The sequence below is a fragment of the Haliotis cracherodii genome, unplaced genomic scaffold (assembly GCF_022045235.1).
Source record: "Haliotis cracherodii isolate W230 unplaced genomic scaffold, xgHalCrac1.p SCAF_19, whole genome shotgun sequence".
NCBI classification, from domain to species: Eukaryota; Metazoa; Mollusca; class Gastropoda; order Lepetellida; family Haliotidae; genus Haliotis; species Haliotis cracherodii.
In genome coordinates, this window is record NW_027266274.1 from 19,043,539 (window position 1) to 19,070,718 (window position 27,180).

The 27,180-nt window shown below is 40.6% G+C and overlaps 1 protein-coding gene across 1 annotated transcript in view; it reads left to right on the forward strand.

Moving 5' to 3' along the window:
- LOC139467181 (protein fuzzy homolog) overlaps nucleotides 1-27,180 on the forward strand; it is a 126,446-nt gene that overhangs the window by 90,878 nt on the left and 8,388 nt on the right. Inside the window, exons 4-5 of the mRNA XM_071248901.1 lie at nucleotides 3,112-3,222; nucleotides 24,660-24,857. Coding sequence (XP_071105002.1) covers nucleotides 3,112-3,222; nucleotides 24,660-24,857 — 309 coding nt within the window. The remainder of the gene's footprint in view (nucleotides 1-3,111; nucleotides 3,223-24,659; nucleotides 24,858-27,180) is intronic.

Below are 27,180 nucleotides of genomic sequence, written 5' to 3' on the forward strand. Positions count from 1 at the left end.
AATAGATACAGATTGCTATTCTCCACCAATAGATACTGATTGCTATTCTCCATCAATAGATACTGATTGCTATTCTCCACCAATGGATACAGATTGCTATTCTCCATCAATAGATACTGATTGCTATTCTCCACCAATGGATACTGATTGCTATTCTCCATCAATAGATACTGATTGCTTTTCTCCACCAATAGATACAGATTGCTATTCTCCATCAATAGGTACAGATTGCTATTCCCCATCAATAGATACAGATTGCTATTCTCCATCAATAGATACAGATTGCTATTCTCCATCAATAGATACAGATTGCTATTCTCCATCAACAGACACAGATTGCTATTCTCCACCAACAGATACAGATTGCTACCCTACAATTGCCTTGTGTAATTCTGGATGTTCAACACCATCATGAGTAAGTTAGTCTTGTGTGTTTATGACTTGTACTCCATGACACAGCAGTTAGACCCTTGCAGTCCAGAAATCACCAACACCCCATACACCGTTATAAGCAGTTTTTGCCCGTCTCTCTGTTGGAGACAACTGCCTCCCTATCATCCAGTAGCCAGTAATATTGTAGACAGCCTAATCATCTGTCTACTCTGTCTAGTTCAACTGTAGTGGGAATAAGTGGTACAAAGTCCATGTAATCATCTGGTTTATGTAAAGAGAGACAACTTAGAAGTATGGCGATCTTCACCTCGGGAGTCCCTGCCTACCATTTACACACTTGCATCCTGTAATACTGCAGTCTGCATCTTGATCATCACTTTAAAGTAGACAAAACATTTATAGATAAGTTTTTGTCCATCATTTTATTGTCTACTTTGTTTGCTATTACAGGTAAATAAAGTTGTTATCCATTTCTTTTGTCTACTTTGAGTTCCGTCGACATCTCAGAAATGCCTGTCAAACAATTCATCACTTGAAAACTGAAATTATGAAAATTGATAGTTTGTTAAGCTTTCAACTACACAAAAATCTTTTTGAGTCTGGGGACCAAGTAACTGATGCTTCTCATGAGTCCATGGAATTTGGATGGGGGTCAGCCTCTGTGACTGACTGTGTGGAATGGTGGTCATGCTATCAATCACTGGTTTGCCAGACCACAGTCGATTCATTCTCAAGTGATATAGCTGAAATATGTCTGACTGTCATGTAAAACAACAAAGATGAAACTTTGCTTCAAACTGATTATCAGTAGAATCAGAAACAGATCTTAAGTCAAATCTTAAAATGTCAAATGATTTGTTTAGCCTCAACACTGCATGTAGATCCCTTTAGGAGAAGGGGAACAGGTGGCCCAGTTATCTAAAGTGCCTCAATCGCTGTGCAGGGGCGGTCAGGTAGCCTAGTGTTTAAAGCGTTCGCTCGTCACGCCGAAGACCGGGGTTCAATTCCCGACATGGATACAATGTGTGAAGCCCATTTCTTGTGTCCCCCGACGTGATATTGCTGGAATATTGCTAAAAGCGGCGTAAAACCATACTCCCTCACTCAATCGCTGTGCAGAGTTGAATCCCTTAGGCATGCCAGAAACCTATGGTTGGTTCCAAGCCCGGTCCACCCTGATTATGTTTCTAGGTTTGTCAGCATCACAGCAGACCCATGCTTATGGGTTTCACCAAAGTGGTAAACATCTGAGACCTGCATCACCTCGGGCTTTCCTCCCACATTACGCTGACACGCTGTGATATAACTGGAATACTGTTAAAAGTGGTGTTAAACCCAATGCACTCACTCATTTAGGAAAAAACATACCCAATGGATCAATAATATCATGATTGAAATCATTAACAATTTTCTGTCTTCATTTTAAATATTATCTGAGAGCAGTGGTGGTAGTGGTCCAGTCATCTGTGGTACCCCCATTTGCTGTGCAGGGTTGCATCCCTTATGTGTGCCAGAAACAGGGGTTCGATCCCTCATTGTGTGTCTATGTCTCAGATGTAGATATTGGCACTAGTCCTGTAGTTCTTGCCAAACTGCCCAATAGTTTGGTATCATTAGGACGAATAGAAATTTGCTATTTTTTTTAGGGGTTTTATCCCCCACCAAGGAGTGGAAGGTGGATGTAGGAATGGGTGCTGTCTGTCTGGTTTCGTTTCCGGAGCAGAACTAAAAAATCATGAAAAAGATTTCTTAGCCAAACTTTCGTAGCCTTTTGATAGTATGGTATTTTTTTAAAATTTACTTTTCGAGTTTCCATAGCAACGGCTTTGACTTAGACTGAAAATGGCGGTCATGCTGCTTTCCAGAGCAGATCTTGAAAGCCATACTATAGTTCTTCATCAAACTTGGCGCATAGATAGGTCTAGTGGTAAACTGGTGCCTTTTGATAGTTTGGGATTTTTTTAAATATTATTTTTCGAGTTTCCATATCAACGACTTTGACTTAGACTGAAAATGGTGGTACTGCTCATTTCCTGGTCAGATTTTGAAAACCGTACAATATTTCTTGCCTTGCACACAACTGGACATGTCATATTGGCAGGGGATATGAGTATTTCATGCTTGTGCTATATGTTATCATTATATAGAGTTGTCTACTAAAGCTGTTAGTTTCTACCACTGTTTTTGTCATCACCATTCCCTGCTTGTGGGCTTTTCTAAGTGTGTAACAATCCAAGATTTCAACTTCAGGCTTTCCCCCCACATCAAACTGACACGCCATATGACTTAACTACTGTTCAAAGCATTTTAAAAAACCCTCACTCATTCACTTTTCATCAATTGCTATTCCGTAATAGCCATAACAAAAAATGTATCAATTAGATGTGATACCTCATGTAGACCCTTAAGAAAGCTGAAATCAGCTGTACCCATAAATGAATAATAAACATATCTTAGTCATCGTGATGGGTCATTATGATCACCATTATAACCAGTTAATCAGACAGCATCTTGAGTGTCAATAGCAGCATCGGCACTGTCCCTGCTCATTACTCCGACGGTGTAGAGGGTCAGGATGTTCCTTGGAGCAGAGTGACCCAGAACACTGCAGGCAGGGTCACATTCACACAGTCTCGCTGTTCCTCCTCACAACCTTCATTAAAAATAATGTTCACAAATATTTTAACAATATGAAAGAAATTGTGTTTGTATTTGCAGGTGTGTTTCAATCTGGTTGATGCTCTTCTCGATCAAGCCTGTCTCCCCACCTTTTCCGACCTTACAAATGCTCCTGATATCATCGCCGGCCCCGAGAACTCGATATTACAGGTATTGTCTTATCTTATGATTCAAAGGGCGGTGGGGTACCCTAGCGGTTAAAGTGTTTGCTCATCATGCCCAAGGCCGGGGTTCGATTTCTAACATGGTACCTTGTGTGAAGCCCATTTCTGGGTTCCCCACTGTCATATAGCTTATATGTTGCTAAAAACAGAGTATACCAAATTCCCTCACTCACTCTCCACTACTCACTGAATTTTAGAAGAACACTGGGTGAATGCAATGTGTGATTGTTGCTCATGTACTTTCGACCACTAGGTTTTCCTGTAATTTCTAATATTTTTACAGGCCACAATAATATAGCTGAGAAATTGCTGATGTCAGCATAAAACAATATTCATTCATGTCAAGGTTGAAATAGTTTACAATCTTCTTGTTTTTATACCTTATTCTTATCCTTTTTATATCTTATTCTTATCCTTTTTATTCTTATTCTTATCCTTATCTTATTTATTCTTATACTTATTCCTTTTATTCTTATTCATGTTATTATTATTCTTTTTATTTTTATTCTTATACTTTTTATTCTTATACTTATTCGTATTCTTATTCTTAATCTTATTCTTTATATTCTTATTCTTTTTATTCTTATTCTCATACTTATTCTTATCCTTTTTATTCTAATTCTTATACTTATTCTTATCCTTTTTATTCTTATTCTTATACGATTCTCATACTTATTCTTGTCCTTTTATTCTTATACTTCTTATCCTTTTTATTCTTATTCTTATACTATTCTTATACTTATTCTTATCCTTTTATTCTTTTACTTATTCTTATCCTTTTTATTCTTTTTCTTATACTTCTTCCATTTATTCTTATTCATGTTATTATTATTAGTCTTATTATTCTTATACTTTTTATTCTTATACTTATTCTTATCCCTTTTATTCTTATTCCTATACTTATTCTAATCCTTTTTATTCTTATTCTTATACTTATTCTTATCCTTTTATTCTTATACTTATTTTTATCCTTTTTATTCTTATTCTTATACTTATTTTTATCCTTTTTATTCTTATTCTTATGCTTATTCTTATCCTTATTATTCTTATTCTTTTCCTTTTTATTCTTATACTTATTCTTATTCTTAATCTTATACTTATTCTTATTATACTTATTCTTATCCTTTTTATTCTTATTCTTTTTATTCTTATTTTTTTAATTCTTATTCTTATACTTATTCTTATCCTTTTTATTCTTATTCTTATCCTTTTTATTCTTATACTTATTCATGTCCTTTTTATTCTTATACTTATTCTGATTCTTTTTATTCTGATTCTTTTTATTCTGATTCTTATTCCTACTTATTAGATGACCTACAGGCACACTGAATGATATTTAGCCTCATAATGTAGGTAGTTCACTCAGATAGTATATCACCATTTGACACCAGAATTTGATTGGGAATGACAGACAGTCATCGAATGTTTTCCTTGTTTTAAAAAGAATCCATGTACGCTTTTGTTTATCTGAAATGTAATATGTCACAGCAGGAAGCGTCACGACACATATCATGTCTTCCACGGAATGTCCCAGGCCCACTGTACACGTTTACAGGCAAATGACTCGGTGATGCAGATATATTATATGCTACTCAAAAGAAGTTAAGGATCACCTGATTCTTTCATATTACTATACTTAATGTGTGATTGTGTGGTCCTAAACTTCTTTTGATCAAATGTAGGCATTATATCAACTCTACTGCAGTGAATAATTCCAAAAATTGCGACATCTGACTTCTTGTAACTTAGATATGCATTGCTGTGGTGAGGTTATGTGCCATGTTGGGGCATCACAGGGACGGATGCAAATTGAGAGTCATCAAAACCAGCATTGTAAGCTGAATTATGTTTTAAAAAGGTTTACTCAGTGATGTAAAATACCCAGTAGACTGGATCCAAGGGAGTTCAAGTATACTGAATACCCAAAGGAAACTATCAATACCCCAAGTGAATGATGAGTTCATGTGATAAGATACTCAATGGCTCAGAACATCATCTGCAGCCCTGTAACTATGTGTTGGAGGGAGCATGTGTGGATGTGAATGAATGTGTGTTTCCGTCTTATATATTTGTGAAAAGCTTGGGCACTCGCTTTTCACATGGTACTGTATCATAGCTGGGCCGGTTCAGTAATTATTAGCAGTTGTATCAAGTCAAAATATTCCCATGGAAAACCATATTTATCATGTCAAAATATCATGTTACCATCAATGCAGGTCTATATTTCTATTCCCCTTTCTTCTCCTGGGTTGGGGAAGTTTGTCTGAGAATACAAGTGTCAGTTAGGAAAACAAACTTAGTTGCTGTTAGCACATGGAGCTTCACCTCAATGGACATTAGCACATGGAGCTTCACCTCAATGGACATTAGCACATGGACCTTCACCTTTATGGACATTAGCATGTGGACCTTATGCTTAATGGCTGTTAGCACATGGACCTTCACCTTTATGGACATTAACACATGTACCTTCATCATAATGGCTGTTAGCACATAGACCTTCACCTTAATGGCTGTTAGCACATAGACCTTCACCTTAATGACTGTTAGCACATAGACCTTCATCTTAATGGCTGTTAGCACATAGACCTTCACCTTAATGGGTGTTAGCGCATAGACCTTCATTTTAATGGCTGTTAGCACATAGACCTTCACCTTCATGGACATTAACACATGGACCTTCATCATAATGGCTGTTAGCTCAAAGACCTTCACCTTAATGGCTGTAAGTACATAGACCTTCACCTTCATGGACATTACCATGTGGACCTTCACCTTAATGGCTGTTAGCACATAGACCTTTATCACATTCACATTATATTGTGAATACACATTTTATCTTAAAATACTCTATATGTTTGAGCTGTAGTTGTTTCATGGATTCAGTGTTATATACAAAATTTCTTGTTAAGAAGTTAGAAAAATAAACAATCTTGGAAAACCAGCTTGGATGAAGCAATGTTCCCCATGTCCTCAAGGCTTCCTCCAGTTCATGTTGGTTATTGTGTTCCCTATGTCCTTAATGCTTCCTCTAGTTCAAGGTGGTTATTGTGTTCCCTATGTTCTCAAGGCTTCCTCTAGTTCAAGGTGGTTAATATGTTCCCGATGTCCTCAAGGCTTCCTCCAGTTCAAGGTGGTTATTGTGTTCCCTGTGTCCTCAAGGCTTCCTCCAGTTCAAGGTGGGTATTGTGTTCCCAGTGTCCTCAAGGCTTCCTCCAGTTCAAGGTGGTTATTGTGTTCCCCATGTCCTCAAGGCTTCCTCTAGTTCAAGGTGATTATTGTCTTCCCCATTTCCTCAAGGCTTCCTCTAGTTCAAGGTGATTATTGTCTTCCCCATTTCCTCAAGGCTTACTCCACTTCAAGGTGGTTATTGTGTTCCCTATGTCCTCAAGGCTTCCTCCAGTTCATGTTGGTTATTGTCTTCCCCATGTCCTCAAGGCTTCCTCCAGTTCAAGGTGGTTATTGTCTTCCCCATGTCCTCAAGGCTTCCTCTAGTTCAAGGTGATTATTGTCTTCCCCATTTCCTCAAGGCTTACTCCACTTCAAGGTGGTTATTGTGTTCCCTATGTCCTCAAGGCTTTCTCTAGTTCATGTTGGTTATTGTCTTCCCCATGTCCTCAAGGCTTCCTCCAGTTCATGTTGGTTATTGTCTTCCCCATGTCCTCAAGGCTTCCTCTAGTTCATGTTGGTTATTGTGTTCCCCATGTCCTCAAGGCTTCCTCCAGTTCATGTTGGTTATTGTGTTCCCCATGTCCTCAAGGCTTCCTCCAGTTCATGTTGGTTATTGTGTTCCCTATGTCCTTAATGCTTCCTCTAGTTCAAGGTGGTTATTGTGTTCCCTATGTCCTCAAGGCTTTCTCTAGTTCAGGGTGGTTAATATGTTCCCGATGTCCTCAAGGCTTCCTCCAGTTCAAGGTGGTTATTGTGTTCCCCGTGTCCTCAAGGCTTCCTCCAGTTCAAGGTGGTTATTGTCTTCCCGATGTCCTCAAGTCTTCCTCCAGTTCAAGGTGGTTATTGTTTTCCCCGTGTCCTCAAGGCTTCCTCTAGTTCAAGGTGGTTATTGTCTTCCCCATGTCCTCAAGGCTTCCTCCAGTTCATGTTGGTTGTTGTGTTCCCCATGTCCTCAAGGCTTCCTCCAGTTCATGTTGGTTATTGTCTTCCCCATGTCCTCAAGGCTTCCTCCAGTTCATGTTGGTTGTTGTGTTCCCCATGTCCTCAAGGCTTCCTCCAGTTCAAGGTGGTTATTGTCTTCCCCATGTCCTGAAGGCTTCCTCTAGTTCAAGGTGATTATTGTCTTCCCCATTTCCTCAAGGCTTACTCCAGTTCAAGGTGGTTATTGTGTTCCCCATGTCCTCAAGGCTTCCTCCAGTTCATGTTGGTTATTGTCTTCCCCATGTCCTCAAGGCTTCCTCTAGTTCATGTTGGTTATTGTGTTCCCCATGTCCTCAAGGCTTCCTCCAGTTCATGTTGGTTATTGTGTTCCCTATGTCCTTAATGCTTCCTCTAGTTCAAGGTGGTTATTGTGTTCCCTATGTCCTCAAGGCTTCCTCTAGTTCAGGGTGGTTAATATGTTCCCGATGTCCTCAAGGCTTCCTCCAGTTCAAGGTGGTTATTGTGTTCCCCGTGTCCTCAAGGCTTCCTCCAGTTCAAGGTGGTTATTGTCTTCCCCATGTCCTCAAGGCTTCCTCCAGTTCAAGGTGGTTATTGTTTTCCCCGTGTCCTCAAGGCTTCCTCTAGTTCAAGGTGGTTATTGTCTTCCCTATGTCCTCAAGGCTTCCTCTAGTTCAAGGTGGTTATTGTCTTCCCCATTTCCTCAAGGCTTCCTCCAGTTCAAGGTGGTTATTGTGTTCCCCATGTCCTCAAGGCTTCCTCTAGTTCAAGGTGGTTATTGTCTTCCCCATGTCCTGAAGGCTTCCTCTAGTTCAAGGTGGTTATTGTCTTCCCCATGTCCTCAAGGCTTCCTCTAGTTCAAGGTGGTTATTGTGTTCCCCATGTCCTCAAGGCTTCTTCCAATTCAAGGTGGTTATTGTGTTCCCCATGTCCTCAAGGCTTCCTCTAGTTCAAGGTGGTTATTGTCTTCCCCATGTCCTCAAGGCTTCCTCTAGTTCAAGGTGGTTATTGTGTTCCCCATGTCCTCAAGGCTTCCTCCAGATCAAGGTGGTTAATACGTTCCCCATGTCCTCAAGGCTTCCTCCAATTCAAGGTGGTTAATATGTTCCCTATGTCCTCAAGGCTTCCTCCAGTTCAAGGTGGTTAATACGTTCCCCATGTCCTCAAGCCTTCCTCCAATTCAAGGTGGTTATTATACTGGACATGAAATAGTTACAGTTTCCCAGATACCATTTATGAGTTACCAAAAAAACACCATATTTCCATATTTCTAATGTTGAAGCTGATTCAGATGTCAAACAATTTTCACTCGCAGAAACAAGTTTATGTGTAAAACTGACAATGCAGTAAGCTTGTCATAAAAATGTCTGATTTATTCTGTAATAGTTGAATATGAAATTTAGTCATTTGAATATATGCATCAACCAGTGCTTCAGAAGCAGGAATAATGACACAACCTCAAGCTGCCGTTATTTGCGCCCGTTTGATAGTGCCTCCAATAAACGAAGAAAGGCATACACGAGATTGTCTTATTTCTTTACTGAAATCACAACTCGAATAAGATGATGGAATTAATTTTGGGTTGTCATGACCAGTCATTGTATTGGACAATTTACCTCGCCACATTTCAACACGACCTCTCCTCATACCCAATTGCTGCAGTTGTAAAATATACGACTCCGCAGTGAAATCAAATGTAGAAAAAACCTGAAATATATCACGTCTAATCGCAGCTACAAAAGCCGTGTGAACTGATCGCTGTTGCCCCTGGCTGTAGATCATGTATATAGCGTTGTCAACATGCGCATAGCAGTTCTCATTAGATGCCATTACAGCTCGATAACCTATTGAATCCGCTTAGTTTCAAACTCCAATTATACACTTCTTCTCTGTGTCAACTTGCTGCAGAGTGTTTTTCTCTGAGGGTTAGCTTCTTGTGAACTCCTACACAGCTTATCAAAGATACACGCTATCGAGAACTTCAATATTAGTGTTATAAATGGAGTTTCTTCTTCGCGTTCTATTCTGGTGCTCTGAACCAGATGTCAATTACTATTTCTGTTACAACAACTACTGCTATTAATATTTCTACTACTACTACTACTACTACTACTAGTACTACTACTACTACTACAGCTACTACCACTACTACTACTACCACTATACTGCTACCACTACTACTACTATACAGGCATGCACATACATATACACACGCTCTCTCATGCATGCACATACATATACACACGCTCTCTCACACAGGCATGCAGGCACATGCACATACATATACACATACACACACTCTCTCACACAGGCATGCATGCACAAACATATACACACACTCTCTCACACAGGCATACATGCACATACATATACACACTCTCTCACACAGGCATGCATGCACATACACATACACACACTCGCACACAGGCATGCATGCACATACATATACACACACTCTCACACAGGCATGCATACACATACATATACACACACTCTCTCACACAGGCATGCATGCACATACATATACACACACTCTCTCACACAGGCATGCATGCACATACATATACACACACTCTCACACAGGCATGCATGCACATATACACACACTCTCTCACACAGGCATGCATGCACATACATATACACACACTTTCTCACACAGGCATGCATGCACATGCACATACATATACACACACTTTCTCACGCATGCATGCACACACATGCACATACATATACACACATCTGCTTCCTCTTCTACAACCACTGCTTCCTCTTCTGCATATACTGCTTCTTCTACTGCAACTACTGCCTTTTCGACTGCAACTACTGCTTCCTCTACTGCAACCACTGCTTCCTCTACTGCAACTGCAACTTCCTGTGCTACTACCGCTTCCTTTACTGCAACTACTGCTTCCTCTACTGCAACCACTGCTTCCTCTACTGCAACCACTGCTTCCTCTACTGCAACTGCAACTTCCTGTGCTACTACTGCTTCCTTTACTGCAACTACTTCTTCCTCTACTGCAACTACTGCTTCCTCAGCTGTAGCTACTGCTTCCTCTACTGCAACTACTGCTTCCTCTTCTGCAAATACTGCTCCCTCTCCTGCAACCACTGCTTCCTCTTCTGCAAATACTGCTTCCTCTACTGCAAATTCTGCTTCCTCTACTGCAACTGCACCTTCCTTTGCTGCTACTACTGCTTGCTCTACTGCAACTGCAACTTCCTGTGCTACTACCGCTTCCTTTACTGCAACTACTGCTTCCTCTACTGCAACCACTGCTTCCTCTACTGCAACTGCAACTTCCCGTGCTACTACTGCTTCCTTTACTGCAACTACTTCTTCCTCTACTGCAACTACTGCTTCCTCAGCTGTAGCTACTGCTTCCTCTACTGCAACTACTGCTTCCTCTTCTGCAAATACTGCTCCCTCTCCTGCAACCACTGCTTCCTCTTCTTCAAATACTGCTTCCTCTACTGCAAATTCTGCTTCCTCTACTGCAACTGCACCTTCCTTTGCTGCTACTACTGCTTCCTCTACTGCAACTACTGTTTCATCTGCTGCTTCCTCTACTGCAACTACTGCTTCCTCTACTGCAACTGCTGCTTCCTTTACTGCAACTACTGCTTCCTCTGCTGCATCTGCACCTTCCTCTACTGCAACTACTGCATCATCCTACGCATTTATTACTTTTACATTTTTTTTACATCTTGAGTTGAGTAGTTATTTCTGCAACTAATGCATTTGTTGTTATTAGCTGTTGCATCTGTATTAATAATAGTGATAATAATAGTTATAATAATAGTTATAATAATAATTGCCTCTACTACCACTGCAACTACAAGATGTGCATGTAATCACTCGCCCTACTGACATCCCACATTGATGTATCCTCACTAAATCTGATGAGTACCACAAGCTTTGTTTGTCCATACAGTTAAAGGTAAACATGCTTTTTGCAAACCAGATCTGATTTATGTTGACAGAGTATCTGAAACATGCACGATGCGGCTTGACACATACGATCACACAGATCCTTGAAATTATTTACATCATGGACAGAAATCAATAATTTAAGGAGTTTCACCTTTCAGTGGCCGTCAGCTCTATATATAGTAACCCACTTTCAACCAGGGACGTAGGACAGGATTGGGGAAGTATTGACCTTGACTAACAGTCTAGTTACTTAGGGCCCCGTAGAAGGGAATTGCATTATCACCATTGAAAAATGGCTCTTCAGTGGTTTTGATGTACATGGAGGCACCATTCACTAAAGGGGTATGGTGTCTTTAATTGTGTGTTGCCTTGAGTTATAGCTGGCATAGTAGTAGGTTGACAACCAATTGTGGGGGGAAATTAAAGGCTGCCAGTCCATGCAAACATTAAACTGGAAATGATACAGTTGCATGCCATTCTAGGTTATTGATTGTTGCCCACTGAAGAAATATCAAAGTTAATCAAGTAGGTCTTCTCACTTGGGAGATTCAGGTGTTACCCGGGGCATTATGTTGGTTTGTCTTTAGGGTAGCAGCATATCAGCTCTCTGTCATAGTGATGATCAAGACGATGATCATGACGATTATGATTATAATGAGTGAGTGAGAGAGGTTTTAGTTATACAAATATTCCAAGCATATCCAACTGCCTGTGTAAATCACATCAGTAATACCAGTGGTTCTCAGAACGAGAAACAAACGTCATCAGGGTTTGATTTGACACACACATAGCCAGGCCTTTCACTGTAGCTCCCCAATCCTCAGATGCCCTAAATACATGCATGGACCCTGTGGGGATTTGGGGATTAGATCCCTAGCAATCTATACTTATAGGAGAAAACATGAGGTTTTGGTAGAAAATGTAACCACGAGGGAGAGGGGTTTCCCGAACTCGTTGAGATGAGGTCTTACTTGGAAAAAGTCAAACCTCCTAAGATGTTGTTACAAGATACCTACATAACAATAGGCAAAATAGGCAGTACATTTATGATGGTTGTAAGAGGCGGCCAAATGGATCGGATGGTCAGACTCGGTGACTTGGTTGAATGTGTGTCATCATATTGATTGATTGTAAAAAGTATGACAAATGTGATAATTATTATGGTAAGGATGAGTGAGTGAGTATGGTTTTACGCCGCTTTTAGCAATATTCCAGCAATATCATGGCGGGGGACACCAGAAATGAATACACAACGTACCCATGTTGGAAATCGAACCCGGGTCTTCGGCATGACGAGCGAACGCTTTAACCACTAGGCTACCCGACCGCCCCTGATAAGGATGAAGATGATGATTATGATAATGAAAATCATGTGATTATGATTATTAAGAAGCTTGTCTTCAAGTCATACCATCATGCTGAAACAGGTTAGACTCCTGACAAAGGTACAATGTGAAGCTGCTTATTGGTGCCCCCTCCCGCGATGTAGCTTGCCTGTTGGTGCCTCCTCCCGCGATGTAGCTTGCCTGTTGGTGCCTCCTCCCGCGATGTAGCTTGCCTGTTGGTGCCCCCTCCCGCGATGTAGCTTGCCTGTTGGTGCCCCCTCCCACGATGTAGCTTGCCTGTTGGTTCCTCCTCCCGCGATGTAGCTTGCCTGTTGGTGCCTCCTCCCGCGATGTAGCTTGCCTGTTGGTGCCTCCTCCCGCGATGTAGCTTGCCTGTTGGTGCCTCCTCCCGCGATGTAGCTTGCCTGTTGGTGCCCCCTCCCGCGATGTAGCTTGCCTGTTTGTGCCCCCTCCCGCGATGTAGCTTGCCTGTTGGTGCCTCCTCCCGCGATGTAGCTTGCCTGTTGGTGCCCCCTCCCGCGATGTAGCTTGCCTGTTTGTGCCCCCTCCCACGATGTAGCTTGCCTGTTGGTGCCCCCTCCTGTGATGTAGCTTGCCTGTTGGTGCCCCCCTCCCGCGATGTAGCTTGCCTGTTGGTGCCCCATCCCATGATGTATCTTGCCTGTTGGTGCCTCCTCCCATGATGTAGCTTGCCTGTTGGTGCCCCCTCCCATGATGTACCTTGCCTGTTGGTGCCTCCTCCCATGATGTAGCTTGCCTGTTGGTGCCTCCTCCCACGATGTAGCTTGCCTGTTGGTGCCCCCTCCCACGATGTAGCTTGGCTGTTGGTGCCCCCTCCCATGATGTATCTTGCCTGTTGGTGCCCCCTCCCACGATGTAGCTTGCCTGTTGGTGCCCCCTCCTGTGATGTAGTTTGCCTGTTGGTGCCCCCTCCCATGATGTAGCTTGACTGTTGGTGCCCCCTCCCACGATGTAGCTTGCCTGTTGGTGCCCCCTCCCGCGATGTAACTTGCCTGTTGGTGCCCCTCCCACGTGATATATTAAAGGTATTCTGCCAAGAGATGAAGGTCATTTTGTCATGTGGTTATGTCATACAGCCATAAAAAAATGCAAGCGTAGGGTCAGGGCGCATTGGGACACCCTGTCCGGGGTGCATTGGGACATGTCCCAATGCACCCTAAACATGAGATCCTAAATGACCAGCATGTAATCAGTATTATGAATTCAAAATGTAATTACTTTGACATTTGCTTTGGATTTGTTTCTTGAACTTTGTTGAAATATCAATAAAAGATACTTTTCTAGGAGGTTCAATGACTGGTCTCCTTGACCTTCCAGTGGAGCTTATTGGGCTGATCTACAGATATCTTCCGGTCAAAGAAATAGTCATATTCTGACATTTAATTAGTTGTTGCTTTGTGAAGTTAGAGTCCTGAAAAATACCTAGTTATATACAGACAAGATCTATCCAAATTTCAAAGTGCTATGGCCATGTCTTTGTTAATGTCCCAATCCATCCCAGTATGTGTCCCAGTGCACCCCAGCGTGGGGTGCATTGGGACGAAAAATTATTATTTTTTAAATCACTGTGTTTCAGTTAATTTCATGTTTGTGAAATACTTTTTTTGTTCAGTGATTCATTATTAAAGGGTTGATTAGAAGATGTGTCTATTTCTTTATGAATCCATTTCAAGTGGGATATGGACTGGATAATACACATTTTGTCCCAATGCACCCCGGTCTTCCCTAAATGTAGATATGACAAATGCTTGTTTTTATTCCTTGTTATATGATGTTATTGTCATAACATGGGGTATGTTTGATTCTGTTGTTGGTGGCGAGGTCAGACAATAATAAGGTCGGATGTGTCAAGCCTCGGATATTCGTACCAGAACTTCATGACGCTAGGGCTCAACTGTATTCTGAAAGTTGATGAACCCTTAAACTAATGGCCAGTGACATTACATATCTCTCAGTGATCAACATTTTGTTGAAATGACCAGAGATAATGAACCATAACATATTTCACAAAAAGATGAAACTATATTTTTATTTGCAATCAGAAAATTAAGCTCCATAGCTAGAAAATTCAAATCCAATTATTATATTTCTCATTTTTCATTTCAACGAAATACAATTTTTGTTTGACAACAAATATCATTATTAGGTCCTAAATGACAAACTGCTGATAGAAATACTTTCACACGATACATATCAAAGTGGAAGTAATTATTCAAGCTAATGTAAAACTGTAAGTATGGACATTTAGATTATAATAAATGCCTGGAGCTGCTGAAAGAAAAAACTACTTTACTATCACGTCCACGTCAAACCTTCAGAATGAGAATATTGCTAAGGGATATCAGTCCTATTGGCGTCATTTAAACAGAACTTTACAGCTATGTAAAGATTATCCCTCAAATTCTGAAAGATTTTTTGATATGATAATTACTGATAATTTTTTCACCTGTATTGTATATATAGAGAAATATGCATGGTTATAAACCTGATTATTTAATATTTATAATTTAATCATTCTAAAGCAGAAAAACTGTATTTTGTTATGACAAGCACGAAACAGGGACTAGGAAGGTTCCAGCTACCTCAGCAAGTGTGGCTACATATTAATCGAATTCTGTAATAATAAATGTCATTCAACAGCAGAGCAGGTTTTTGAAATTTAATTGTTTTCTTTAATAAGTATTTAAATTGGACCAATTTAAATTCAATTGGTTAGGATACTCTGACCTTTCAGTGTCTTGTACAGCGCAGAGTTTTAATTTTAGTTTTTACAAATTCATGGCTCCAAGTTTCGAAACTGAACTTTTTTCCAAATGAGTTATTCTTGGAATATTACATTTCAAGTTATTGGCGTTGAAATGAACATTGAAATGAGCAAGCTGAGGGATCAATAGCATAGTGAGGCTGAAATACCTTTTAATCTCACTTACAACCAATACTGTTCCCAAACATGCTAATTTCAAATGTAACACAAGTGTGATGTTCCGCAACTTTTTAATGACCGAACATACACATCTCAGTAAATTGTTGATGGAATTTCATCGGTTTTTCTTACTTTGGAAATCATGGATTCCTGGTTTTAGATTATCATCTTTCTTAGTATATATGTGTATTCAGGCAACCTCTTAAGTTAGAAACATTTTGCTTAATTTTCGAAATGGTTTCATCAATGGCCTTGACCTTGATCCAATATAAAGTGTGGTTGTTAAAATCTTCATGTTCCTATTCCATGCGTGAATTGTCAGTTAAAGTGCTTATTTGTTGTTTTTTATCACTGCTGTTTTCTTCCAACTTGGCACAATCTGCATGTAGGTAGATGTTAGGTATCAATCTTTTCAGCTTTCCTTTTCATAACTAAACACCGTTCATTTTCATCTGACAACAAAATTACCACCTCCCGCTCATAGATTGAAAAAAATGCTTGATGTTAAATGCCATGAACTACTTCAGAAAAATTACATGATGGTTATGTCATTTTTTGTCCACCTTTTTACTTAGAAGAGGTAATAGATTGGATCAAAGTGACAAGCACTACCTTTGAGAAGATGTGATTGAAAGCTTCAACACAGCGCCTGCCATCAGTGCTGGTATTATAGTCAACCAGGGTAATAGGCTTGAAGAGGAATTATTACATTCTCAAAGCTTATGTTGAGGCAGGATGGCTGCATGGGCGTGGTCAGGGGTCACAGCAGGGCTGGTCAAGGGGAGGTGGGTGTCGTCAAGGTTGATACTGGGGTTTGCATGGATTAATGAGGGGGATCTTTGGGTGAGATGTTCTGTTTGTTTGTTATTTGAGGGGTTTGGATAAATGAGGGTTTTGGGGCAATAGTGGGATTTTGATAACAGAGGCATTTGGACAATAGAGGGTTTGGGGCATTAGAAAGGTTTGAACAATAAAGAATTTGGATAAAAGAGGCATTTTGGACAATAGAGGAGTTTGGAAAAAGGAGGGTTTGGGTCAATAGAGGGGTCTGAACAATGGAGGCATTTGGATAATAGAGGGGTTGGATAATAAAGGGCTTTGGAAAATAGAGGAGATTTGCCAAGAGAGGGTTTGGGACAGGAGAGCGGTTTGGACAATGTTGGGATGGGATGGGATGGGAATGTGTCATGTAATGGATGGATCTAGATATTGCATGGGAGGGTGGATTCGGATGTGTCATGGGATGGGTGGATCTAGATGCTGCATGGGATGGGTGGATCTAGATATTGCATGGGAGGGTGGATCTAGATATTGCATGGGAGGGCGGATCCAGATGTGTCGGGATGGGTGGATCCAGATGTATCATGGGATGGATAGATTCAGATATTGCATGGGAGGGTGTATCCATATATTGCATGGGAGGGTGGATCTAGATGTGTCATGGGAGGGTGGATCCAGATGTGTCATGGGAGGGTGGATCCAGATGTGTCATGGGATGGTTGGATCCGGATGTGTCATGGGAGGATGGATCCAGATGTATCATGGGGTGGGTGGATCCAGATGTGTCATGTGATGGGTGGATCCAGATATTGCATAGGATGGGTTGATCCATATGTATCATGTGATGGGTGGATCTAGATATTGCATGGGATGGGTGGATCCAGATATTGCATAGGATGGGTGGATCCAGATGTATCATGGGGTGGGTGGATCCAGATGTGTCATGGGATGGGTGGATCCAGATGTATCATGTGATGGATGGATCCAGATATTGCATAGGATGGGTTGATCCATATGTATCATGTGATGGGTGGATCTAGATATTGCATGGGGTGGGTGGATCCAGATGTATCATGTGATGGATGGATCCAGATATTGCATAGGATGGGTTGATCCATATGTATCATGTGATGGGTCGATCTAGATACTGCATGGGATGGATGGATCCAGATGTATCATGTGATGGATGGATCTAGATACTGCATGGGATGGGTGGATCCAGATGTATCATGTGATGGATGGATCCAGATATTGCATGTGATGGGTGGATCCAGATGTATCATGTGATGGATGGATCTAGATACTGCATGGGATGGGTGGATCCAGATGTATCATGTGATGGATGGATCCAGATATTGCATGGGATGGATGGAATTAGATGTATCATGTGATGGGTGGATCCAGATATTGCATGGGGTGGGTGGATCCAGATGTATCATGTGATGGGTGGATCCAGATTTTGCATGGGAGGATGGATCCAGATGTGTCATGGGATGGATGAATCCAGATATTGCATGGGATGGGTGGATCCAGATGTATCATGTGATGGGTGGATCCAGATTGTGCATGGGATGGGTGGAATTAGATGTATCATGTGATGGGTGGATCCACATATTGCATGTGATGGGTGGATCCAGATGTATCATGTGATGGGTGGATCCAGATTTTGCATGGGAGGATGGATCCAGATGTGTCATGGGATGGATGAATCCAGATATTGCATGGGATGGGTGGATCCAGATGTATCATGTGATGGGTGGATCCAGATTGTGCATGGGAGGATGGATCCAGATGTATCATGTGATGGGTGGATCCAGATATTGCATGGGATGGGTGGATTTAGATGTATCATGTGATGGGTGGATCCAGATATTGCATGGGATGGGTGGATCCAGATGTATCATGTGATGGGTGGATCCAGATTTTGCATGGGAGGATGGATCCAGATGTGTCATGGGATGGGGGGATCCAGATATTGCATGTGATGGGTGGATCCAGATGTATCATGTGATGGGTGGATCCAGATTTTGCATGGGAGGATGGATCCAGATGTGTCATGGGATGGATGAATCCAGATATTGCATGGGATGGGTGGATCCAGATGTATCATGTGATGGGTGGATCCAGATTTTGCATGGGAGGATGGATCCAGATGTATCATGTGATGGGTGGATCCAGATATTGCATGGGATGGGTGGATTTAGATGTATCATGTGATGGGTGGATCCAGATATTGCATGGGATGGGTGGATCCAGATGTATCATGTGATGGGTGGATCCAGATTTTGCATGGGAGGATGGATCCAGATGTGTCATGGGATGGATGAATCCAGATATTGCATGGGAGGGTAGATCCAGATGTTGCATGGGAGGGTGGATCCAGATGTTGCATGGGAGGGTGGATCCAGATGTTGATAGGGATAGTTTGATCAAGATGTTGCATGGGAGGATGGCTCCAGATTTTACATGGGATGGATGGATCCAAATGTGGCATGTGATAGATGAATCCAGGTGTTGCATGGGAGGGTGGTTCCAGATGTAACATGAGATAGTTGGATCCAGATGTGGCATCGGAGGGTGGATCCAGAAGTTATGATGGATCAATCAAGGTGAGGTATGGTAGAGAACTGATGATCCAGACTTAAGATATTAAGGGCAGATGAGACCCTATCTCTGTTGGATCCAGAGGGAACTGATGGCCTAGGGCTTAGATATTGAAGATTGATGGGTCCAGATCTTGGATGGTTGTAGAGGGAACTGATAATCTGGGGGTTGAATATTGAAGACATATGGGTCCAGATTTTGATTGGATCTAAGGGGAACTGATGGTCCAGGGGTTTAGATAATGAAGACTGACTGGTCCAGATCCTGGATGGTTCTAGAGGGAACTGATAATCTGGGGTTTGAATATTAAAGACATATGGGTCCAGAGTTTGATTGGATCTAAGGAGAACTGATGGTCCAGGGGTTTAGATACTGAAGACAGAGGGGTAGACATCTTGGTTTATCTTGCAGGAACTGATGGTTACAGGATGGTACTTCCATTACCTAGCTTAGGCTTAGGATAGTCCTGTCACTACTAGCACCTTTGAAGTGGGCCAAGGCTCTTGCTAGAATATATCCTAACTTTGGATGATTGAAGGCACACATAGTCTTTTCGTTTGGGTGTATTTCGACCCATGAAGATACAGGGAAGAGTATGTCTTCAGCAACCTATGCTTGCTGTAAAAGGCATCAATGCTTGTCATAAGAGGCGACTAAAGCGATGACTGTTGATGCATGTCATCTTATCCCAATTGTGTAGATCGATGCTCATGATGTAAATCACTTGATTGTCTGGTCCAGACTTAATTATTTACAGACCGCCGTCATATAACTGGAATATTGCTGAGTTCGGCGTTAAACAACAAACAAACAAACAATAAGAGATTTTCATGAAGATTTCTCAACTTTGATAAAGATACCTGACATTTTTGTTAATGACGCTGTGGTACGTTACCTTAGTAAGGGCAAGTTGGTGTCTATCTGTATCATATCAGCATGACGTTTGCAATGCTGGCACAGTATTTGAATAATACGACACAGTCATGATAAATTAGAATTCTATAGTCTCCATTGCTCCGGCCTAGCTTTAGCAGATTGGTGTGTTCAGCCAACTGATTTATCTGGGAAAAAGTAACGTACATCGGTTGTATGAAAAAGGTCTTGCTTCGTGGCAATCAGTCAGTAATGACAGTGTCAATTTAGATGTTGTGAATATTGATCCGTCAATATGTTGTCACACGGACAGTATAGAGGAATATGTAAATAGCTCTGGAATACCACTCAAATTATAATAAATTTGAATATGAAATGCAAATGCCTTTTAAAAGCTGATTTCAAATGAAAAGTGATGTTTCAATCAAGATTGAAAACGGTATATGTAGTGCACGGTGCTGGAAATATCACTGGGTTCTAATAATTAAAAAAAGTCGAATATAAGGAATAATTATTTTGCAGGAATTTATTATGAGTGATAAAACATAATCACATTTAAACCCTCATGTTAAAACAGTAAACTCAAGAGTTTTCTGATACACATAAAGTACTTTGATTAAAAGCCAATAAATTGGTTCTGTCAGGGCTTCAAAGGTTGTCAAGTCAATTTCCAATTTCCAGTGAAACTTCCTATAGCCATCTGCATCTATGACCACAGTTTTCACATACACGGAACTCGTGTAGATGTCATTATGGACTCAAGGAATAGACTTGGGAGGCCAATCTGATTACTTCTGCTTGAACTTAGAATCTTATTAGGTAGATTACTGAAAATAACAAAGAAGTTGGAGAAATTCTGATTGAATGTGACGTTTGACTGTGAATACAACACTGTAAGTTTGGCCTGTAAGTACAAGCTTGTTCAACCCTATAGCAAGGAGTAATTTTAAATTCTATTCTTAAAGGAAAAGTGTTAGTGGTTGTGTGAAATAAACTCAGGTTCCACCTGTGATGTCACTAATATTTGATGTGATATTATTCATGCTTGCTCTGTTAAATTGTGTGAAATTGTATTATGTGTTGGGTTATATTCCCAATGGTTTATAGTTTAGAGAATGAGGATTCTGACGCTGTACGAGAAGCTCATGCTAGGTGTCGAGTTGATGACAGGTTACGTCTTACATAGGAACTTTGGAGGTGCAAGGCTATATTTACTGTCCACGATATCACAACCATCAAGTGCAACAAATGACAACAGTTCACATGGGTAGAAACTAACATATTTAGTCCGCTTGTTCTTATAATGATAACATATAACAAAACCCTGAAGAATGGCAAATTTCTACTGGTCCTTATGATGCCTGAACCTGGGGCAGTTTTGCAAGGACTATAGGACTAGTGCCAATTTCTAACACTGATTTCAGTAGAAATTTCAGATAATTATTTCACACAAGTGTGTGTGTCAGGCTAGTTGACATGTCTAACAGTGAACCTCATCAAACATTCTTTTAGCAAACTCCGACTCTGGTCCATCATCATTTCCAGTTTGTCAAATCTTTCGTCAGCACCGTCCCCCACATTCCATCCTCATCCCAGGGTAATGGTTTAACAACTTCTAGAAAATGTCAATTACAAAAAAATATGTTATAATACATATGCTTTTAATCATATTTGTAATGTGTTTTAAGGAGATTAGGCTTTAGTTTTAAGAATGTTTTCTTGGCCGATATCACTATCATTGTTTATGTGTGGGGTTTTGTGCAGCTGTTTGAGAGCTATGTCATCACACTCAGCTTACAGTCCTCGGACCCTGACCAGCGTTCTCTCTTTCTGTGTAGATGAAAATTGAAATATATAACTTGTGAAAATGTGCTGATATGACAATTCATGTCTAATGTATTTACTGTAATATTACAGACATCTGTTCACATCCAAATTTGAACTAAAACACTATAGCTGGTGAAATAAAATAATTCTGCCATTTGAAATAATTTATCTGATTCTTTAATTTATGATATTTTCTTAATGTGTATAAATATTAATATTAAATTCTCACAATCAAAGGTAACACCACTTTGTATTGATATATGACATCCATTTTATCTTTATTCCATTACTAGCAATTATCACAATAAGAGATAAATAGAAAAAATAAACAGTATGTTTCAAAATTCAAACTTAATTTCATCCTTGATTCCTGAACTGCAAACGATTGTAACAGTTCAAACCATTTCAGCAAAAAATTCCAAATTAAGCTTCACTTCAGCTAATAATGACCTGGTTCCCTAACCTTTTTGTATAATTGTGAAACCAGCATAGCGAAGCATGTGTAGGACACAGCACAGCATCCCTCTCTTCATCAGGCATGTCATGGTGCGCTTGTCCTCCCAGCCCTAACACTGTAACCCTCAAGCTTACTCCAACATAGATAGTTCCATGTTTGCATAATTTCATTTTGCCCCAGGGGTAGAAATCACAGCGTAGACTAAAGCCCCGAATTGGCAAATCCCATGGGTCCCCCGAGTTGTCATTGAGTGTTCGAGGCATGATTCAGACTCTTATTGGTAAATGAAGTGTGTACAAATCACGTTTGCATCCATTGTCATATGACCATGTTAGCCTGCACAGCAATAGCTGGGGAGAGGGTGCCCCTTTTGTGTCAAATTGTATGTATCGGAAAGCAATGCATCGTCACTTTAAATTCTACTGCTGTCTTTCTATTCTAAATTCTACCATTTTGGGATTAATATTTGAGCTATTCCACTGAATATGTTTGACCTGTGATTTGTCATTTGTGTTGTAGTGTAATTACTTGCTAATGTTCTAATTGATTTTATGATTAATTTGAATTAATATTTAAAATTGCTTCAATGAAAAAGTTAAGTGTTTCAATTTATTGGATTTATTAAAATATAAATATGTGGTGCTTTTTGTACTTATTTCTATATCATAATTGAACATTAAATATATCAAAGCGAGACATGGATTATGAATACATTAATTTGAAATAGATATATGAACTTTGATAATTAAATAGCTCGTATATGGCCTGTCAATCATTTTGAGTAGGAGCTTCTTCTAAATTCTTCTCAAACAAAGACAAAATTCCTTCAATCTGTGTTTGATGGCAGTTGGCCATGTGTTTAGTTATTTGATTAACAAAGCCTAAATTGTCATGGAATTTTATTTTGCAATTTATTTTCATCACTAATTATGAATGTACAAATCCATAGATTGCACATAGTGCAAAAGACTTTTTCCTATCTAACTGCAAATGCAATTTATTTTCCATTAAATATTCCCTGATAAATAATCAATTATTTACAGAGCGTAAGGAAAATATCCCCAAATAGTGACTCATTTCTTTCTGATTAGATACAGAAGGGGCCCTCTTATGACCCTTCCACCCCTTAGTCCTTTGTTCTGCCGCTCAAGCCATGAAGAGTTACCTCCCTTTTACGGCAGCAATTTATCGGGGGCAAGCTTTTGTCCCAGTAAATTAGGATGGGAATCGTGATGCAACATTCAAGTCACCTGTGCTGGCAGATATTTTCATGGTTTATTGCTGCATATTTCTTTGGCCGTGTCAACTCCATCAGCTGTGATTGTTGGTATGAATACATCCCCCACTTGGTTTTCACCTCTGTCAAATAAAGGAGTTATTTTACACATTTCAACATACTGATTGCATAAGGATTGGGACGGGTATTGATTGGTTGGTGCCGTGTATAGCAGATTGTTTTGTGACGAATAATCATGCTGAAATGTAGAAAAGGAACCGAATTGAGGACATATGTTTTTTATCTGTTAATTATGAAGACATTGAATACCCAGTAAGAATATTTATCAATATGAAACGAAAATAAGTTCTGCCTATGAAAGCAGATGAAAAGATAATCACATGAAAACATAACTGAAATTTTACTGAAATTATTTTGAAATTGAGTTTGTTTGAAATTAATAAAGGTATATGGCTCAGAATACTCTGATAGGATATTTCAAAGTTCTTAGGGCAATCATCAGATTGTGATATGGCTCTAAGGTAGCGACAGATTTATTGAGTGCACATATCGCTTATAGTGTATCTCCGGCCAAATGGCCCTGGTGATGGTATATTGGAAGGGTAATTCCATCATCAATGAGACTTAACATTTTGTATTCGCATGAATCTGCTCCAAACATTGATAGTGTCCACATCGTCCCCACCGCTGCTTCCCCATACACGAAAATCACTACCAAGGATTTAAAATCAAGGTGTCCTATTGCTAGTGGAACATGTTGTGGAAAGTGACGGGTTTTATGATAAAAGGCGTGAAAAACCCTGATGTTCAGTTGAGTAAGGATGTTTTTCTGTAGCTATTGGCAATGTGGAAAACATATGTTTGACAAAATTTGTGGAATATGTTCACTCACTCACTCACTCACTCACTCACTCACTAACTCATCCACTCACTCACTCACTCACTACGACATTTCATAGATCAGCTTTTGTTTGCCAGTATGTTCCAGATTATTGCCATCTGAAAATTAAAAAAAGTATTCTCATCAATGCGTTGTTCCAAACCATGAATTTCAATACAGTTGCTATGGCAGCCAATGAAATCTATTTTAAGGAGCTTGAAAACTTTGCCAATAATTTTATGGAAATGAAATCATGACAATTGTTCCCTGTGATTAGACGTTTCTTTTTATAATTTTGTTTGATGTCGCTGAACCTATTTAAACTATTTCTTGCTAACCTGCCCCAGACAAGCGATAGGATCTAAATTTTACGTTCTTTACTCTCTTCCTGAGATACTTGAGGAATGAGTCACTCTACCTTCTGATTTCAGAACTTTCTCGATGCTTTTGCCGAGGCTGCTGGGAGTCCTTATGGCTGTTTATTAGTCCATGGGAAAATTGCCGTGGCGACAAGGAAATGGTGGAGTTTCTCCCCCACAGAACTGGTGCTGTTGTCACTCTTGGTTCCCTCCATGCCGCACTGTTCATCTCGCGATGTGCCAGTCTTTCTACCTCAACTCAGCCCTACAGTAAGTCTATCTTCCTCCTCTACTCAGCCTTACAGTAAGTCTATCTTCCTCCTCTACACAGCCTTACAGTAAGTCTGTCTTCCTGCTCTACACAGCCTTACAGTAAGTCTATCTTCCTCCTCTACACAGCCTTACAGTAAGTCTGTCTTCCTGCTCTACACAGCCTTACAGTAAGTCTATCTTCCTCCTCTACACAGCCTTACAGTAAGTCTATCTTCCTCCTCTACACAGCCTTACAGTAAGTCTATCTTCCTCCTCTACACAGCCTTACAGTAAGTCTATCTTTCTCCTCTACACAGCCTTACAGTAAGTCTATCTTCCTCCTCTACACAGCCTTACAGTAAGTCTATCTTTCTCCTCTACACAGCCTTACAGTAAGTCTATCTTCCTCCTCTACACAGCCTTACAGTAAGTCTATCTTCCTCCTCTACACAGCCTTACAGTAAGTCTATCTTCCTCCTCTACACAGCCTTACAGTAAGTCTATCTTCCTCCTCTACACAGCCTTACAGTAAGTCTATCTTCCTCCTCTACACAGCCTTACAGTAAGTCTATCTTCCTCCTCTACACAGCCTTACAGTAAGTCTATCTTCTTCCTCTACACAGCCTTACAGTAAGTCTATCTTCCTCCTCTACACAGCCTTACAGTAAGTCTATCTTCCTCCTCTACATAGCCTTACAGTAGGTCTATCTTCCTCCTCTACACAGCCTTACAGTAAGTCTATCTTCCTCCTCTACACAGCCTTACAGTAAGTCTATCTTCCTCCTCTACACAGCCTTACAGTAAGTCTATCTTCCTCCTCTACACAGCCCCACAGTAAGTCTATCTTCCTCCTCTACACAGTCCTACAGTAAGTCTATCTTCCTCCTCTACACAGTCCTACAGTAAGTCTATCTTCCTCCTCTACACAGTCCTACAGTAAGTCTATCTTCCTCCTCTACACAGCCCTACAGTAAGTCTATCTTCCTCCTCTACACAGTCCTACAGTAAGTCTATCTTCCTGCTCTACACAGCCCTACAGTATGTCTATCTTCCTCCTCTACACAGTCCTACAGTAAGTCTATCTTCCTGCTCTACACAGCCCTACAGTAAATCTATTTTCCTCTTCTTCACAGTCCCACAGTAAGTCTATCTTCCTCCTCTACACAGCCCTACAGTAAGTCTATCTTCCTCCTCTACACAGTCCTACAGTAAGTCTATCTTCCTGCTCTACACAGCCCTACAGTAAATCTATTTTCCTCTTCTTCACAGTCCCACAGTAAGTCTATCTTCCTCCTCTACACAGCCCTACAGTAAGTCTATCTTCCTCCTCTACACAGTCCTACATTAAGTCTATCTTCCTCCTCTACACAGCCCTACAGTAAGTCTATCTTCCTCCTCTACACAGTCCTACAGTAAGTCTATCTTCCTCCTCTACACAGTCCTACAGTAAGTCTATCTTCCTCCTCTACACAGTCCTACAGTAAGTCTATCTTCCTCCTCTACACAGTCCTACAGTAAGTCTATCTTCCTCCTCTACACAGTCCTACAGTAAGTCTATCTTCCTGCTCTACACAGCCCTACAGTAAATCTATTTTCCTCTTCTTCACAGTCCCACAGTAAGTCTATCTTCCTCCTCTACACAGCCCTACAGTAAGTCTGTCTTCCTCCTCTACACAGTCCTACAGTAAGTCTATCTTCCTCCTCTACACAGCCCTACAGTAAGTCTATCTTCCTCCTCTACACAGTCCTACAGTAAGTCTATCTTCCTCCTCTACACAGTCCTACAGTAAGTCTATCTTCCTCCTCTACACAGTCCTACAGTAAGTCTATCTTCCTCCTCTACACAGTCCTACAGTAAGTCTATCTTCCTCCTCTACACAGCCCTACAGTAAGTCTATCTTCCTCCTCTACACAGTCTTACGGTAAGTCTATCTTCCTGCTCTACACAGCCCTACAGTAAATCTATTTTCCTCTTCTTCACAGTCCCACAGTAAGTCTATCTTCCTCCTCTACACAGTCCTACAGTAAGTCTATCTTCCTCCTCTACACAGCCCTATAGTAAGTCTATCTTCCTCCTCTACACAGCCCCACAGTAAGTCTATCTTCCTCCTCTACACAGCCCTACAGTAAGTCTATCTTCCTCCTCTACAAAGCCTTACAGTAAGTCGATCTTCCTCCTCAGCACAGCCCTATAGTAAGTCTAAATTCCTCCTCTACACAGCCCCACAGTAAGTCTATCTTCCTCCTCAGCACAGCCCCACAGTAAGTCTATCTTCTTCCTCTACACAGCCTTACAGTAAGTCTATCTTCCTCCTCAGCACAGCCCTATAGTAAGTCTAAA